The sequence below is a fragment of the Ictidomys tridecemlineatus genome, chromosome 7 (genome assembly GCF_052094955.1).
Source record: "Ictidomys tridecemlineatus isolate mIctTri1 chromosome 7, mIctTri1.hap1, whole genome shotgun sequence".
Classification (NCBI taxonomy): domain Eukaryota; kingdom Metazoa; phylum Chordata; class Mammalia; order Rodentia; family Sciuridae; genus Ictidomys; species Ictidomys tridecemlineatus.
The window spans coordinates 112,679,632-112,695,822 of NC_135483.1; the positions used below are offsets into that span (position 1 = coordinate 112,679,632).

Consider the following 16,191-nt stretch of genomic DNA (forward strand, 5'->3'; position numbering starts at 1 on the left):
TAAAATACTATTGTAGATATACAGATATTATGTAGCTATAAATTCAGAATTAATATCAATAATTGAACTTAACTAACAGATTTGATTACCCTAGGAAAATATAGTTCACATAATTCACAGGCTATCAAAAAGATACTTTGGAAAATGTACTAGAATAATATGAACTTTAACAAATAATATCATTTTACATTTCTTCTGGCTTTTCTTAAATATAGGTCAAAATCTAGTATCTATACCAAAAAGGAATATGTATATACTTGGTGTATGTGGTCATCTTAGGGTATAGAATCAAAAAGAAAACAATATGGATAGTGTTATAGTTTAGATATGAAGTCTTGAACATTACAAAGACCCAAAACTCCTGTGTTTCTGCAGAAATATTCAGAGGTGAAATGATTGGATTGTGAGAACTGTAACCTAATCAGTTCATCTTAGTTTGAAAGGACTGACTAGGTGATATTGGTAGGCAGGTGGGCATGGTTGGAGGAGGTGGGTCACTGGGAACATTCCCTGGAAGGTTATCTCTGCCTGTGGCTCTTCTCCCTCCTCATGCTTTCTCTGTGCTTTCTTGCTGCTATGTCTTAATCAGCTACCCTCTGCCATGTCTTTGAACCCTGATGCCTCACCTTGGACCCAGAGTAATAGAGTTGGCCACCTATAGACTAAGACCTCTGAAACCATCAAGTGCAAACGAACTTTTGCTTCTCCAACTTATTCTTGTCAGGCATTTAGGTTACAGTGAGGCAAAAGCTGACTGAAACAGATAATATGATTCACAGGAGTGATAAACCTCACTTCACAGAAAGATCTCTTTTCTATTTCTCTGACTCCTAAATAATACTTTTCATGTCACTTCTACTTTGGGTCAAAAGAGATTCCTCATGGAAAATTTTGTAGATAGTTTTTCAATATGCAGATATTTGGAGAAACAAGAATGTTAATTATAAGGTTAAAATTTTAGATCACATTAAGAATAAACACTAACTTACTAATATATCTAAAATTGAGAAAGAAGTGGCAGATTTACCTCAAAGTAAATCCTACATCATTTCTTCCATTGTGTTTTCACATGGTCATTGAACATATATACGGTGACTTCAACATTAAAAATCTAGCCCAGTGTACATGCATCCTAGGCAATAAATTTAAGGTTGATTGAACAACAGAATCATTACCTATCTATAAAATATCTGTTAAGTATACAGAGATCACAAAGCCAATACATGATAAAGTTAGAACTTTCTAAAATAATGTTTTTTTCTCATTATTATATTAAGTCCTGAAGTATTAATGGATTAAAATGGATAGTTTCTCATAAATGAAACATAACAAATTGATTTTAACTGATAAGCACAAATCTAACTTTCTTTTAATAGGATTTTTTAAAATCAAGCTTTCCACACTACACATAGATGGAATACCATGTGTTGGTGCTGAATAAAGACAATATAATCCTTCATTCTAATTATTTTTTTCACTAGCATGCAACTTAATTACACAAGCATGGCATTAAGCAAAATTGAATAATATCTGAGAATACAAACGGTAGAATATTCTCCATGGAAATCTCAGCCCAAAGGATACATGAATAGACTCTTATATCCCAAAAATTTATAAATCAAAACAAAGATAACTAGTGTTTTTCCAAAAGTAGGCCTAGGAGGAAAATGTTTTAAATTTCTACATTTCTTGCTCATTTCTTTTCTGTTCTTTTTCCATAAAGTGTCAGATTCTTATTTGTTTCACATACTACTTTGAATCTCCAGCTAGATATGTGTGTGTGTGTGTGAGAGAGAGAGAAGTATGTATTTGTGTGTGTGTGTGTCTGTCTGTCTGTCTATCTAGAGAATCAAATAAACTTGGCAAAGTTTGAGAAGGCAGTATGACAAAGATAAAGTTTTTCAAAGAAAAATATAACAGAATGTTAAATTTCTGATTCAATGTCTTTTTGAAATTTCAACTGCTTCAACCAGCTTTCTTATTAAATCAAATTGGGTTCTTTGTGAACTCAATTTTAATCCCTAGTGAACAAAAAGCTATTTCCTCTCATGGCTTTTACTATGGATATTTCCAGAGACTAGAATATTTGGCATGCCTCCAGAATCATTGTGTGGGCTCCTTGTTAGTTTTGTGCAAAAAAATTAAATCTCACCATTTTCTTATGTTGTTAAGAGGAAAAAATAAATAAAAAGACATCAACAAATAATAAGACATCAACAAATAATTGCACATCCTTTTGGTGGAGATAGTTGATGTATGAAAGTTCCAGAAATAAAAGCATGAAAGCTAAAAACAAAAGTGTTGTATTCAACTTAGACTAGTTAATAATTCACATATAGGCCATTCATTTTTTTGTATGAAAGCTAGAAGGAAATTTCCTGGTTCCATTCATACTGCCAGGCAATCCTTGAAAGACTCTATTGGAACCAAAATATTTCAACATAAGTGTTGCTTTACTCTCCTTCTCTCACACACACACACACAAATACAATCACACAAAGAAACATCATTGAAAGAAAAAGGAGAAAATATTACATTTTGCAGAGCCAACAGTGAGAAAAAAGCATAATATTAAAAATTTTACCATGAAATGTAGCAAGATAATACTGTAAAATATATTAGTGAATTAACAGCAGCTTACTTGCATATAGAAAGTAATTTCTCCACATTATTGTTTTTTAGAAAAAAATAAAATAATTTATTCTTATTATTACTACTTTAAAAATATAGAAATGTATCAGAAGTTAAATGATTATTTTACAAAGATCTTTCTTTTAAAGGAACAATGATGGTGTGCACACACACATCATATATTTAAAGGAACAACAAGAGCCATATAATCATTTTTAAAAGTTGCAAAATTAGATTATCAACCACACAAACTCCAGTGACACTTACATACCAAGTAATAAGTCCAAAGCTGGGCTGAGAGATGATTCTTTAGGATGTTATTAAGTGCATTTTCAAATCAATACAATCAAACATAATGATACATAAATGTAACTACTGGTGCTGAGAAATAAGAAGGAAGCTCTAGGTGAATTTCTAGAGTGCTATACTGTACAGGTTTATAGGGAATCACGCTCTAAATTTGCACTGAACTACAAAAGTAAGGAAGGAAACTAAAATGAAAATGGATTGCAAATCGAGGTTTTTCAATAGAGAAGAGACTAATCATTCAACAGACACTTAACACAAGTCTAATCTATACACTGCTGGGACCTGAGAACATGGATCAAACACGATGAAATAGCAAAACACATTGCATTTTCTAGAGAAGCTCCTCACAAAGAAGCACATATGACTGCCTCAAACAATAAGACCTTCGAATGGTAGAGTTAACCTTTAAAACATATATCTATTTCTCACGCAATGAAATCCTCAAAGAAAAAGCATCCAAATCCCATAGTGTAGTTATATAATTTGCATAAATATGTGACATATTTATTTTTATTAAAAAAAAGAGGTGGTTTCTTATCCTCTTTAAATATTAGGATTTTTTGACTATGACAGGATAGAAAGGGAAGGTAGGAGGAGAGATAAAGGGAAGTTAGATAACAGGTACCAAAACACAGTTAGATAGAAGTAGTAAGTTCTAGCATTCTACAACACAGTAGGTGCCTAGAGTTCAAAATTGCATTTTATGAATAACTAGAAGAGAGACACTTGAAGTGTTCAAATACAATGTACTTATTAGGGGAATGAAAGTGTTAATCATCCTGATTTGATCAGTATGTATTCTATGCATGTATTGAAATATTACACAGTACCTTATTAATGTATACAATCATTACATATTAATCCAAAATTGAAAAGAAGTTGAGTGCAGTGGTGCATATCAGTAATCCCAGCAACTTGGGAGACTGAGACAGTAGAATAGCTAAGTTCAAGGATAGCCTAGAAAATTAGGGGGACCCCATCTCAAAATTAAAAAGGGGGTTGGGTGGGGAAAGTAGCTTTAAAAAATGGCTGATTGCACATAATTTAGGAGATAGATATGTTAACTTTCCTTATTTGGTCATTGGGCACTGTGTATGAATATTTAATTATCACCCTGCATCCCACAAATTTATATAATTAAAATAATAATATGATGGCACACCCCTATAGTCCCAAAAACCATGGCAGGAGGATTACAAGTTCAAGGATAACCTCAGCAACTTGGTGAGGCCCTAAGCACCTTAGTGAGACCCTGTCTCAAGATAAAAATATATATATAAATAAATTTTTAAAGGGCTGAGCATGTGATTCAATGATTAAGTACCCTGGGTACAATTCCCAATACTGAAAATAATAAAAAAAAAACTAAAAATAGAAAATGAGGAATGTGAAATGCCATGCTAAAATATGACATAAAGAAGTTTCATGAAATTAACTTAGCATTTACCAACCATGAAATTTTATGGTGAGTTTAAGACTAATCAAATAGCAGCACTTCTGCCCTACCTGCCTCTGTGAATATATATGTGTGTATATTCTGGTCTCAAAATTATACCAGTATTTGTGACTGTTAGAGTCCCATATAATGACATTATTAAAAGTACCTAAATATTTTTTTTCTCTTTATATAGGAAGAATGAGGTATATTTATTCTTATGTCCACAAGAGGTTCAAAGCAGATGTGTCAGTGTCAAACAACCCTAGATTCAGGGCCAAGTTTACCACATGGTAGCTGTGGTACTTTGGGCAAGTTACCCAAAGCTCCAGTGCTTCATTCACTTTTTTATGAGTAAAATAAAGATAATAAAGAGAAAAGAGAGATAATCATGTAAAGTCTGTAACATTTCCTGGCCTATACAACAAATAAGTATTCAGCATTACCATTAATTAAGATGATGGATCAAAATTGATTTCAGCAATATAAGCTAACAAAAACAGTTAAATCATACCAAAGAGAGGAGGATAAAATACAGAAATATAGAAATAGCATTTTAGCCAAAAAAGTTATTCAAAATTAATGTCATTATTCCACTTTTCCATGATAAACAAAAATGTAAAAGACAATAAGACAAACTAGCCAGTAACATAAACCAACCTACTAAAATCCTTAATAATTATTATAGAAAAACTTGTGATGATATGCAATTTCAGTGTTTGTGAATTAAATGTGAAGATCAATTACACAGAATGGTCAATGGCAATTTTATAATACTGTCATAAGTTATAAGGATTACATATTCCAAAGACACAATTATACTAAAGGCAGAATTAGGAAAATAACTTAGAGACATGTTATTATTGCCAGTGATTACATATGTAGCTTATAAGTGTTATTCAATATAAATGGAATTTTAGAGCACCTAAAGCTTTTCATTATTTCCAGTTCCGCCATAAAAATTAAATGAGAATAGTGTGGAAATCAAGCAAATGCATTTATACAATTTTGACCATGCAGCCAGAAAGTTCTGTGTTTAATTTGGACAAATTTTGTCTTTTTTAATCAATTACTGGACTAAATACATTCTTATCTCTAAAAATGAGAAGTTGGCACATTTGCCTATAAAATAAGCTCCAGTAAGTTTTAATAAACATTGATTAAATGAGTTACACATAGGAACTACTCATTTCAATTTCATTCTTGACACTTTCAAAATGGAATAAAATGCATTCAACAAAACTATGTGATCTCCATTTCTGGCAATGTTAATTCAGAAATATTGTAAGTAAAATATTTTTTTATGAAACTGTTGATGTTTGAAAAATAAATGCCATCTTAAGTAATCACTTCCATTAAAACATGCTTAAAGCTTTCTTCCTTTGTCTTCACTATGTTTAAAAATGAAGAATAACAATCAACGAATCAATGGGGAATTAATGGATTTAAGCAGAGAAATGAATTCTAGAATCATTTGAAAATGCCATTTTCTTGTTCTAGTCACTAAATTTTAATATCATGTCCACACTTGAGTATAGGAAGATGAGAATCTTACTTCACTTTTTAAATTTGACTGTTACAAGTAGTTTTGAGTTATACTAAAAAATACTTATTCGTCTTACCCCTCTCTATTTTTAAAAACAGCTAAGTTGTTATATCACTAGGAGACAAAATTTTCTCATGGAAGACCTTAGTCTCTTTGAATCATGTTCGTATTTGTTTTGCTGTGACCATGTCAGATGCTGACACAAATACAAATAGGTGAGGTATGCCTTCACAAAACACTCACCACAATTGGCTTCATCTGATGCATCTGCACAGTCCGGGTCCTCATCACAAACCCACAGCTTGGAAATGCAGTGTTTGGTAGTTTTACATTGGAAATAGTCAGGAGAACAGCTGTTTTCAGCTTAAGAAAAGAAACATCTATTAACATGTAGTTTTGAAGAAGAAGAGACTATTTTTTATATAAAAAACAATTACACCAATGTTTAAGGCAATTCATCAAAAATATATTATCTGTTCATTAGTCATGTTCTGAAAGTGATGGATGTCAAATACCTATGTGTTTCTAATATTCTTTCTAGTACAAAAAAAGGAAAAACATATTTCTGCAATGATACATTGATTAAAAATCAGAATTCTCAATAAAACATTTGATTAGATGTTTGTAAAAATTAATTTAAAAATCAAGAATTTAGTTTTTTCAAAATATTTTCCAGATTAATTTAATAATTTATATTAATTTATGAACTTAATCCATTGAAAAGAAACAAACTGGAGGACATTACATGAATGAGTGAACAAAAATCATGAAATTCAATCAAAGTCTTCAGAAGTTGTGTTGAGTTTTGAAGGAAGTGGTGAACATCCGATTTAGACTATAAACTGCATCACAAATCCTACTCAGTTTAATGGTTCAGCTTCCAGAATGGCTAACCATAAAGAACTTGTACTGACTTTATTCTGAATGCACCATCTTAATCAAATTGCTGGATGACTGCACATTATTCACTGATAAAAGTTTTAGAGGAATAATATAAAACTTCTGCAAGACAGAAATGTTGACAGTAGTTTGGTTGAAAACCTAAAACCTGACAGGTGCTCTATCCCTTAGATCCTGTGTGTGTGTGTGTGTGTGTGTGTGTGTGTGTGTGTGTGTGTGTGTATGCAAGTGCATGCCTGTTTACATGCATCTCTGCATTTGTTGTAAACTCTTTGCCTTCCATTTAAAGTAGTTTGATTTTTGAAATAAATAGTGAACAGAATAAAATATATTTTTACCATAATTCTTTCAAATAACCTGTTAAGATTTATTAAATGGAACATTTATATACATATTTTTAAAAGGAATTTTCTTAGCTTATTTTGCTTAGATATTATATACTTTATCATAGATTCAATACATGTTTCATGGAATCTTGAACTAAAATTGAGTTAATTTCAAGTATCCAAATCAAAGAAGAAAATTACGTGTATCTATTTAACATGGGCAATAAAAATGCAATGCTGTTTTTGATGCTTCACTTCAGGATGATGTAGATGAGAGATGTCATTCATTTCTCTCTTAATCTCCAGGTAGATTTTAAAGTAAAGATCACCATGTTTTAATTTTCTCTACAATTTTTGATTACAGCATCATAAATAACCCATCCCATAGGCACCTAGTAACAACTATTTGAACATAGTCACTGTCTTATTTTTCTACACTATATGATTTTATGATGAATAATAATTTTTAGACCAATTTCAGTTGGGAATCAAAAGTAAGGCAAGAATGAACAATCGGTGTCAACTTACGACAGTCTCTTTCGTCTTCCTCATCACCACAGTCATCCTGCCCATTACATCTAAGGTTGATTGGGATGCATTTCTGGTTCTTGGTGCACTTGAATTGACCTGACAAGCAGACATGTGTGTCTAAAACAGAGAGAATAAAAAATCTGACCTGAGATCTATGTCTGAATTTAAACCAGCAAATACATAATCTGTTAGGGATGAGGTTTTCGTTCCGTAGGAATTTTATAACCTACCACAGTTGAGTTCATCAGAATTGTCTCCACAGTCATTTTCTCCATCACAGATGAAAGCGGGCAGAGCACAGAGTCCAGTTCCACACTGAAACCGGCCTGGCTGACATTTAAATTCAGCTAAGATAGAAAACATACAGGTATTGCAGAATGACAATCTTAGCTCATGACTTTTTAAACAGAGCTTTTCTGACATTAAAAGTATTTGTTATATTATTATGTTAAACATGTCCTGGAGCACAGTGTGAATGTCTCACATCTAGAGAGCTGTTAGCTTCAGATATACAGCTAAGAAATGCAACTCAGATGGCTTCCAGATTACATTTCATAAACTAACTTAAGAAGGAGGAGCTAACAACATATAAATATAAAAAAACTGTATTAAAAAATCACATAAATTCTTCTTCATTTCAATGAAGTGGTATTGAGAGGTTAAGTTGGAGAGTAATATTTACTGGAACTAAAAAAATCTTATTGGATATCACTTTTAAAAAATTCAGTGTTCTTTGTTCACTTTCTCACCCATGGTTTGCCCATAATATACATATTTGTCCTCAATAATTTTTCTCTAGCTCTGCTTAAAGCAAATTTTCTGAACCTGTTACATTTAAATACATTTATTGATATTCATCCTTATACTATTATTATGTATGAGGACAGAATCTGATATACAGCAAATATTTCTTACATGTCAAGCAAATATTATTCTAATAAACAACTTCCAAATGACAATGCATGTTCTTTTGCTATATTCTTAATTTTATGTAAATAATAACAATAATATTAATAGCAATAATAGGATCTACTGAGAATCCATTCTGTATCATGCTAGACCTTATCACATTCAGTTATTTATTTAATGGCACTATAACTTTCTCACTTTGACATCACTATGGCCATTTGCCTAATGAAAAAGCTTCCTGGATATTTTTTGTTTTTACTAGTGTATAACTATACATATTACTAGAGTTTATTTTGACATAATTATACCAGCATGAAAATAATTCTATAATTCCACATTGATCCCCAGTACTTTCTCTTTTTATCCACTCCTCTTTCCCCCTAATCTCCTCCCTCTTTTCTGCTGGTCATATATATGTATGTACTATATATATATATATATATATATATATATATATATATACACACACACACACACACACACACACACACTACATATGTGTGTATATGTATATACATATGTATATACACACAGAGAGACATATATATATGTGTGTGTGTGTGTGTGTGTTTGTGTGAAGACACAAAGTATCAAACAGCTTAAACATTTAGTGTGATCAGTTAACACATTTTACAGATTGGAATCAAATAACTTCCAATTCTTTAGAACTCTCTTCTATGGAAGGAAAGCACGCGCGCACACACACACACACACACACACACACACACACACACATCAGTGCTTTATAGATATACATAAAGGCAAAATTTGCTATTGTATATTTTTATATGAGCATAGAATAATTTGGTCAATTCCATTCCATGATTCCACTACTTTCCCATCCCTCCTCTTTCCCCATCAATTCTATTCTTCTACTCAACTTATTTTCCTTCTATTTTTATGAGATTTCCCTCCCTTTCCCTTCATTTTGGTCCAACTCCACATATGAGAAAAAGCATTTGACCTTTGACTTTTTCCAATTGAACTTATTTCAATTAGCATGATGTTGTTCATTTCTATCCATTGACAAGAAAATGCTATAATTTCATTCTTCTTTAGGGCTGAGTAAAATTACTTTGTGTATATATGCCACATTTTCTTTATCCATTCCTCTGTTGATGGTTTCATAAGAGGCACATCAATGATTACAGCAACATTTCCTGGATATTAATAGTCCACTCAAGGATGCACAACTTATAAATCCAAACTGGAACTCAGAATAGATCTGACTCTGAAGTCTTCTAAAAAATGTTATTTACAATGAAACACTTACTTTTTGACTAATGATTCTAATGTCTGTTACTGATCATTGACTGTGACATTAATAACACTCTATCAGTTCAAATCAGTGAATTAAAACTAATAAATGACATTTTAAAATTTCCTCGGGAAATAAACTCTGCTTTTATAATTAGAACATTGACTAAGAATTTAAACATTTTAAAACATAACTGAAAATATGTGCTTTCCTTCCAAAGAAGAGAGTTCTAAAGAATTGAAAGTTATTTGATCCCAATCTGTAAAACGTGTTAACTAATCATTCTAAATGTTTAAGCTGTTTGATATTTTGTGTTTTCATAGTTTGAAAATATGCATTTCTAAATTTGCTGTTACTGCATATAAAAATTTCTTTAATATTTATTTATTGTCAAAACAACCTTCTCATCAAGGGGGTTGTAACTATGAAATGAACAGCTGAGAAATAACTGAGGAGCCCATCTGACCCTCATATTTCTCAGTGGAATGATGCTTTCTGTACTAGAGTATCATAGGGAATGTAATTACAAACTTATGATGTCTGGGAATTCTTGATGCATCACTCTTAACTACATTATATAAATATCATTATGTAAATTTGCAAGTACATGACTCTCAGATTAAGCTTTATTGTCTTCTCAGGTGAAGTTATAGGTATTATCAGGGACTCTTAACATCTACATAGTTTGATGATGCAGCTACTCAAAAAAATGAAATATAAATACTCCACAGACTCATATATGCCATTTTTCACTTCACTTCACCATGGCTCTCAAAGTGTTATGCCAATAGATGTTCAAAGATGTTGAACTATCAACTATAAGTCAAAACTATTTGCTGAAGACCACAGAGATAATGCCATCAATGAAATGTGAAGGATGGTTAGGAGAAAACATACGGGAAAATCTTCATGACACTGAACTAGACAATTTTTTTTTTCAAATTTAATGCCAAAAGCATGAGCAACAAAAGAAAAAATATACACAAGAGGTTTCATCAAAGTAAAATGGTTCTTCACGACAAAGGAAACAACTAGAAGAGTAGACGGTCTGTGGTATGGGAGAAATGACCCAAAAATAAATATCTGAAAAAGGAGTTACTATCCCAAATATGAGAAAAGTGGGTCAATGTGAAAAACAAATTACGGACTCAAAAAATGCTCTACGGGCTTAAACAATCCTAAATAGAAAGGAATAAAATGGCCAAAAGTTTCAATATCACCATTCCTCCAAAAAATAAAAATATCACCTCACATATATTAGAATGGGTGATATTTTAAAAATAAATAAATAAACTACCATATGATTCAGCAATTTCACTACTGGGTATACATATCCAAAAAAAAATAATGAATTCAGGATATGAAAAACATATCTGAATTCCAATATTCATTGAAGCATTATTCATGGCAGCAATATCATGGAATCAATAAAGGTTCCATCAGTATTTAAATGGATAAAGAAAATATGGCATATAAAAGCGATAGAATAGTATTCGACCTTGATAAGGAATGAATTTTTTTCCTGTGTCACAACTTGCATAAATTTGGAGAACATAATATTAAGTGAAATAAAAACAACAAACAGAAATACAAACATTATATGATCTCATTTATGTGAGGAATCTGAAAAAAAAAATCTAACAGAGAGTAAAATGATCATTAAGTGAGCTGGGAATTTGGAAGATTGGGGAGATATTAGTCAAAAAGGAAAAGTCAGGAGGAATAACATTAAGAGACATTGTACATCATAATGACTATGGTTACTAACAATATATTATATGCTTGAAAAATATTAATAATAGATTTTACATGTTAACATAACAGGAAAAAAATGGTAGCTATGTGTCGGGAGCTACAAATAAATTACTGCTCTGAACTCCATAGCCTTGGACAGCTTGACTGCCACATGTGGGAATCTTTCCATGTGCAGGTGTAGAAAGACATGCCCATTTGCAGGTGGCCATTGTTAGTGGGATCTATTCCATGCCTGGCATAGAATTTATGAGTTCAATCACTTTGAATTTGGATGCCTGCTAACCTTGGGTGAAAGAAATACCAGAGCACCCTCGTAGCCCTGAGGTGCCAGCTTCCTGGAGGAGGAAGAATTACTACATAAGTGATAAGGCCCCCACCAGGCCAATTTTCCAAAGCCTCTTTCCTCTTGTTTATCTTAAAGAACCCTTCCATTGGAATTTCTCTGATGTGTTTCCCTACAAAATAAAGGTTGGTAGGTTTTCTCTCTTTGTTAAGGATCAGACCCATCAGGTCTTTTCCATCCATCAAGCCCCCACTTAAACTATTTTGAGTTCTTTGTTTTTATTTCTTAATACAATACTACTTCTTCAGACTTTTATTTCCAGCTGGCCCACACCTCTGAATGATTACTTATTTCCCTCCCTGAGCAGGATGCAGTGAGCTATGTAAGGTAATACACATGTTTAATGACTTGATTCTACAATGTATATACGTATAAAAACACATCAAATAAAATAAATACAATTTTTACTTATCAACTAAAAAATAAAGCATGTAAATATCAGTACTTGATTGGGATAAGGATCATACATAGAAATTTTCAGATACAAATGTCTGTACCCCTCTGCCAAAAGACATTAAAGTATTTGATTATCATATATCTAAAAGTGCGTAAATGCTAGAAACTCATTATATTAAATCTCTAGTTAAAATTATGCCTGCATTATTCTCTCTTTTTAAACAAACACTGAATTAAAAAGTAAATTTTTTGTATCAATATGGCCCCAGTATGAAATTTGAGTCAACGTCTATAATTTAGGAATTGCAAACATTTTAAAGAAAGACAATTGCATGCTATTGGCTTTGTTGCGGGTCAGGATATATTCTTAGAAAATAATGCACCTTGGCAGTGAAGGTTGTCATGTTAATACAATGCCTAAATTAACATGCTTAATCTTGGAATTTCTATAAACCACAGTAAGTTGTATTTACATTCTTTTCTATACATAGGGAAGTTTATTGTGGAGAATCAAATAAAAATAACTTTCTTTAATATATAAACCAAAATGTTTTCCAATTCCTTTGATAGTCTCTTTAATTAAGTAATTTTTTTTAAAGAAAGAATAATGCAGGCATGTTTTTTACCTGTTTTATACAAATACTATTCTGTATAGGTTGTCAATTAGAGTGAAAATAAAAACTATTTTTTTAAAAAATAGAGAGCTGTGAATCATTCAAAAACAGATTACAGTAGAAAGATTTTTATAACTTATTTTCCTTCTCATTGAGTTGATTAAATATTGCTTTCAAAAATAGAAATGAACTGTGTGAAAAAATTTCCATTGTGTGTTAGACTTGGTAGTGACCAGTAGTGGAATATGGCTCATGCAAGTAATTTTCTAGAAAACTTAAATTTGAAACAGCTCTATTATTAGGCAGTGGAAAAAGTTCTACAGCTGAAAGTAGCAGTGCTATGCCAGAACACTCTCTTTCTTCCATACAATCCTAGGATCTTGAACTCAATTGTCAAGGCCAAATCAAGGCAACTATCCATTGGGATATTGAGGGAATTATCAGGATTGACTACCAGCATCTTCAACTTGACAGGACAATATTGGAGTGACCTATGGAGTGAACTGCAAAAGGCTATTAAGGAAAAGTCTGCTGATTGTCCACCTAAGTTATCTACGATGGCTTAAACGATAGAATCTAACCATGCCCTGAAGACATAATTTGTAGTTACTTTACAGCAATTTAATAAATTGCGTAACAGCAAACAAAATCTGACTTTCAAGTATTTTCAGGATTTTAATACTGAGCAAAAAGTTAAAAAATTCTAATTAGGATCCCATTCAATCCCTAAAAAAGAAAGTTTCATTCACTGTAAAACATTCTAAAAAAAAATTCCCATTTTTGCTTCCAAACTGAGAACATATTAAGTTAAAGATCAATTGCTACATGAAACAATGCAAATTTTCAACAAATAACCAGATTTAGGCAAAAGAAAAAAGAAAGATACAAATTGTTGACGATATCATTCTAACATTCTAAATGTGACAGTTATTAGAATCACACCAAAACATTACAACTTTTTTGTTATATCTAAAAGATTGTGATATAAAACCGTTTTATTTCAATTTTAAAAACCAATTAGAAAATACTTAAAATATACTTTCAATTTTCCAGGTGTGTGTGTAAAAGGAACTCTGAATTCTAAATTCAAACGTTTGTCAATATACTCACGACAGTCATCAGGTTCATCAGATCCATCACCACAGTCGTCCACAGTGTCACATTTCCACCAGAATGGAATGCATTTATCAGTTTTGCAACGAAACTTAAAAAAAAAAAATGAAGACAATGTTGAAGAATCCAATGTGTCTATTAAGGGTATCTCATGAGTGTAGTACGCCTTGTCTTCCCACCCTCTTGCTACAGATGTGAATGTTGGTAGTCGGAGAACCTTCTGCAATAGTAAATAAATGCTCAACAAATAGCAAAATGATCTGCCAGGAAAGTACATTGCTCAAGAAAACCCATTCAGACTCTGCACACAGACACTTCACTCACTGTGTTCCACAACAGCCCAGTTGAGCAGATGCTAAAGAGACCCTGTGGCCCCACAACCTAAAATATTTACTAACTAGACCTTTACAGAAAATTTGCCAAACACCAAATAGGGCAAAAGGGATCAGGAATATCAGGAAGAGACAGCGCATGGAATTAATTTAGTTAATCTGAATTAATTGAATTGAATTGTGTTTCATTAAAAATTTGGGTAATTCTGTTAACATCTTCTGTTCCTGTGTTCTTTAGCCTCTGAAGAAGGAGCTGAGGATTATCTGGAGGTACCTTTCCAACTCTGTTGTGCTGTGGTTCCAGGAAAGTTCCTGAACATAGAAATACTGCCTTCACTCATAATGGTATTTGCTCCACATAAATATTAAGAATACTTCTTTAAGATAGTAGAGGTTGATAGTTATTTTCAGCTTTTAAATAACTTTCTGTGTCTGACCTAACATCCTCCCAACTACTACGTAAAAGCCTCTGTATATGCTCTTTTCTTTTAAAATATTTTTTTGTTTCTTTTTTGATATAAATGACAGTAGAGTGTATTTTGACATATTATACATACATGTATTTATAACTTATTCTAATTAGGATCCCATCCTTGCAGTTGTACCTGATATGGAGTTTCACTGGTGGTGTGTTCATATATGAAAATAGGAAAGTTATGTCTGATTTATTCTACTGTCTTTCCTATTCCCATTCCCCTCCCTTCCCTTCATTCTCCTTTCCACATAATAAGGGTGGGGAGGGAAGAATAAAAGCTTGGTAGTATTGTTAAGTTTAACAGACCTGAACTATTAAGAATTCTAAAGCTAAGAATGCTATAAGATAACCTCTTGTGACCTACAGAAGAACTCTCAGCTCTGTTGGAGCCTGCCTACCCAATGCCTCCCACCAACATATTTGGTAAATGCATCTGTTTGATTTGTGACTTTCTTTTATTCACTGACTTTAACAGTTCATGTAACGACTTCCAAAGTGGAAAATTTTATTCAGGGTAACATGAAAACATGTTCCTGGGCCTTTGTCATTCACATTCGACTCAGAATAAGCTATCTCATTTCCTCTGGGGCAGAAGCTATGTTTGCATCAAAAGTTGCATACTATTTTCATAAAGAAGGCCATCTGAACCCAAATTCATTCACTGAGCCAATGTAAAATACTACCATTCCTATCAAATTCACTAGTGGCCAATTGTATATAGTAACCAAAAAAAATCCAATTTATTCCTTAGTGATCTCTGACCCAAAATCAATTTCTTTCTTAGCAGGAAAATCTAAAGATAATCATACTTCTGTTCAGACAATCATGTATGTGAAGTAGTTATAATTAAACAACTCATTTAAAATTGTTAAAACCAAGCAAGAAATTAATTTTAGTCAATTTATTCTTGTATCATTAAGTGATTTCCCTTCTTCATTTCAATAACAATTCAGTGAAAACCATGCATTATAATATTCATCTGGCACTGAAAACATTAGTTTGATAATTTTCTAAAAGTTATTAATTTTCTTTTTGAAGTGTTTATGCTGTAATTCCCACACAAGTGAAGAGCTGGCATTTATCTTAGCATGTTATATAGAACAAAAATTTGCAATAGAAAACTGTAACCTTGGTTCCATTATCAGTGATTAAAATGGATTACCAATCCAAGAGTTTGTTCATTTAAAATACTGCTATTTTCTTCAAGTGAGAGAGAATTTGATGTTAGCTTTTGCTGTAACAGTCTGGACGGCAAGGAAGTGATTCAGGATACAATTACATTAAACATAAGAGTGGATTTTTCTTCCAGTAGCAAGGT

At 32.0% G+C, this 16,191-nt stretch overlaps 1 protein-coding gene across 5 annotated transcripts in view; it reads right to left on the reverse strand.

The window, feature by feature from the left end:
- The window catches only part of Lrp1b (LDL receptor related protein 1B), a 1,779,935-nt gene that overhangs the window by 186,580 nt on the left and 1,577,164 nt on the right, over positions 1-16,191 (reverse strand). For all 5 annotated transcript variants that reach the window (XM_078017329.1, XM_078017328.1, XM_078017330.1 and 2 more), the window contains exons 63-66: positions 14,064-14,157; positions 7,909-8,025; positions 7,676-7,795; positions 6,165-6,284 (exon numbers count right to left, since the gene is read on the reverse strand). In XM_078017329.1, coding sequence (XP_077873455.1) covers positions 6,165-6,284; positions 7,676-7,795; positions 7,909-8,025; positions 14,064-14,157 — 451 coding nt within the window. The remainder of the gene's footprint in view (positions 1-6,164; positions 6,285-7,675; positions 7,796-7,908; positions 8,026-14,063; positions 14,158-16,191) is intronic.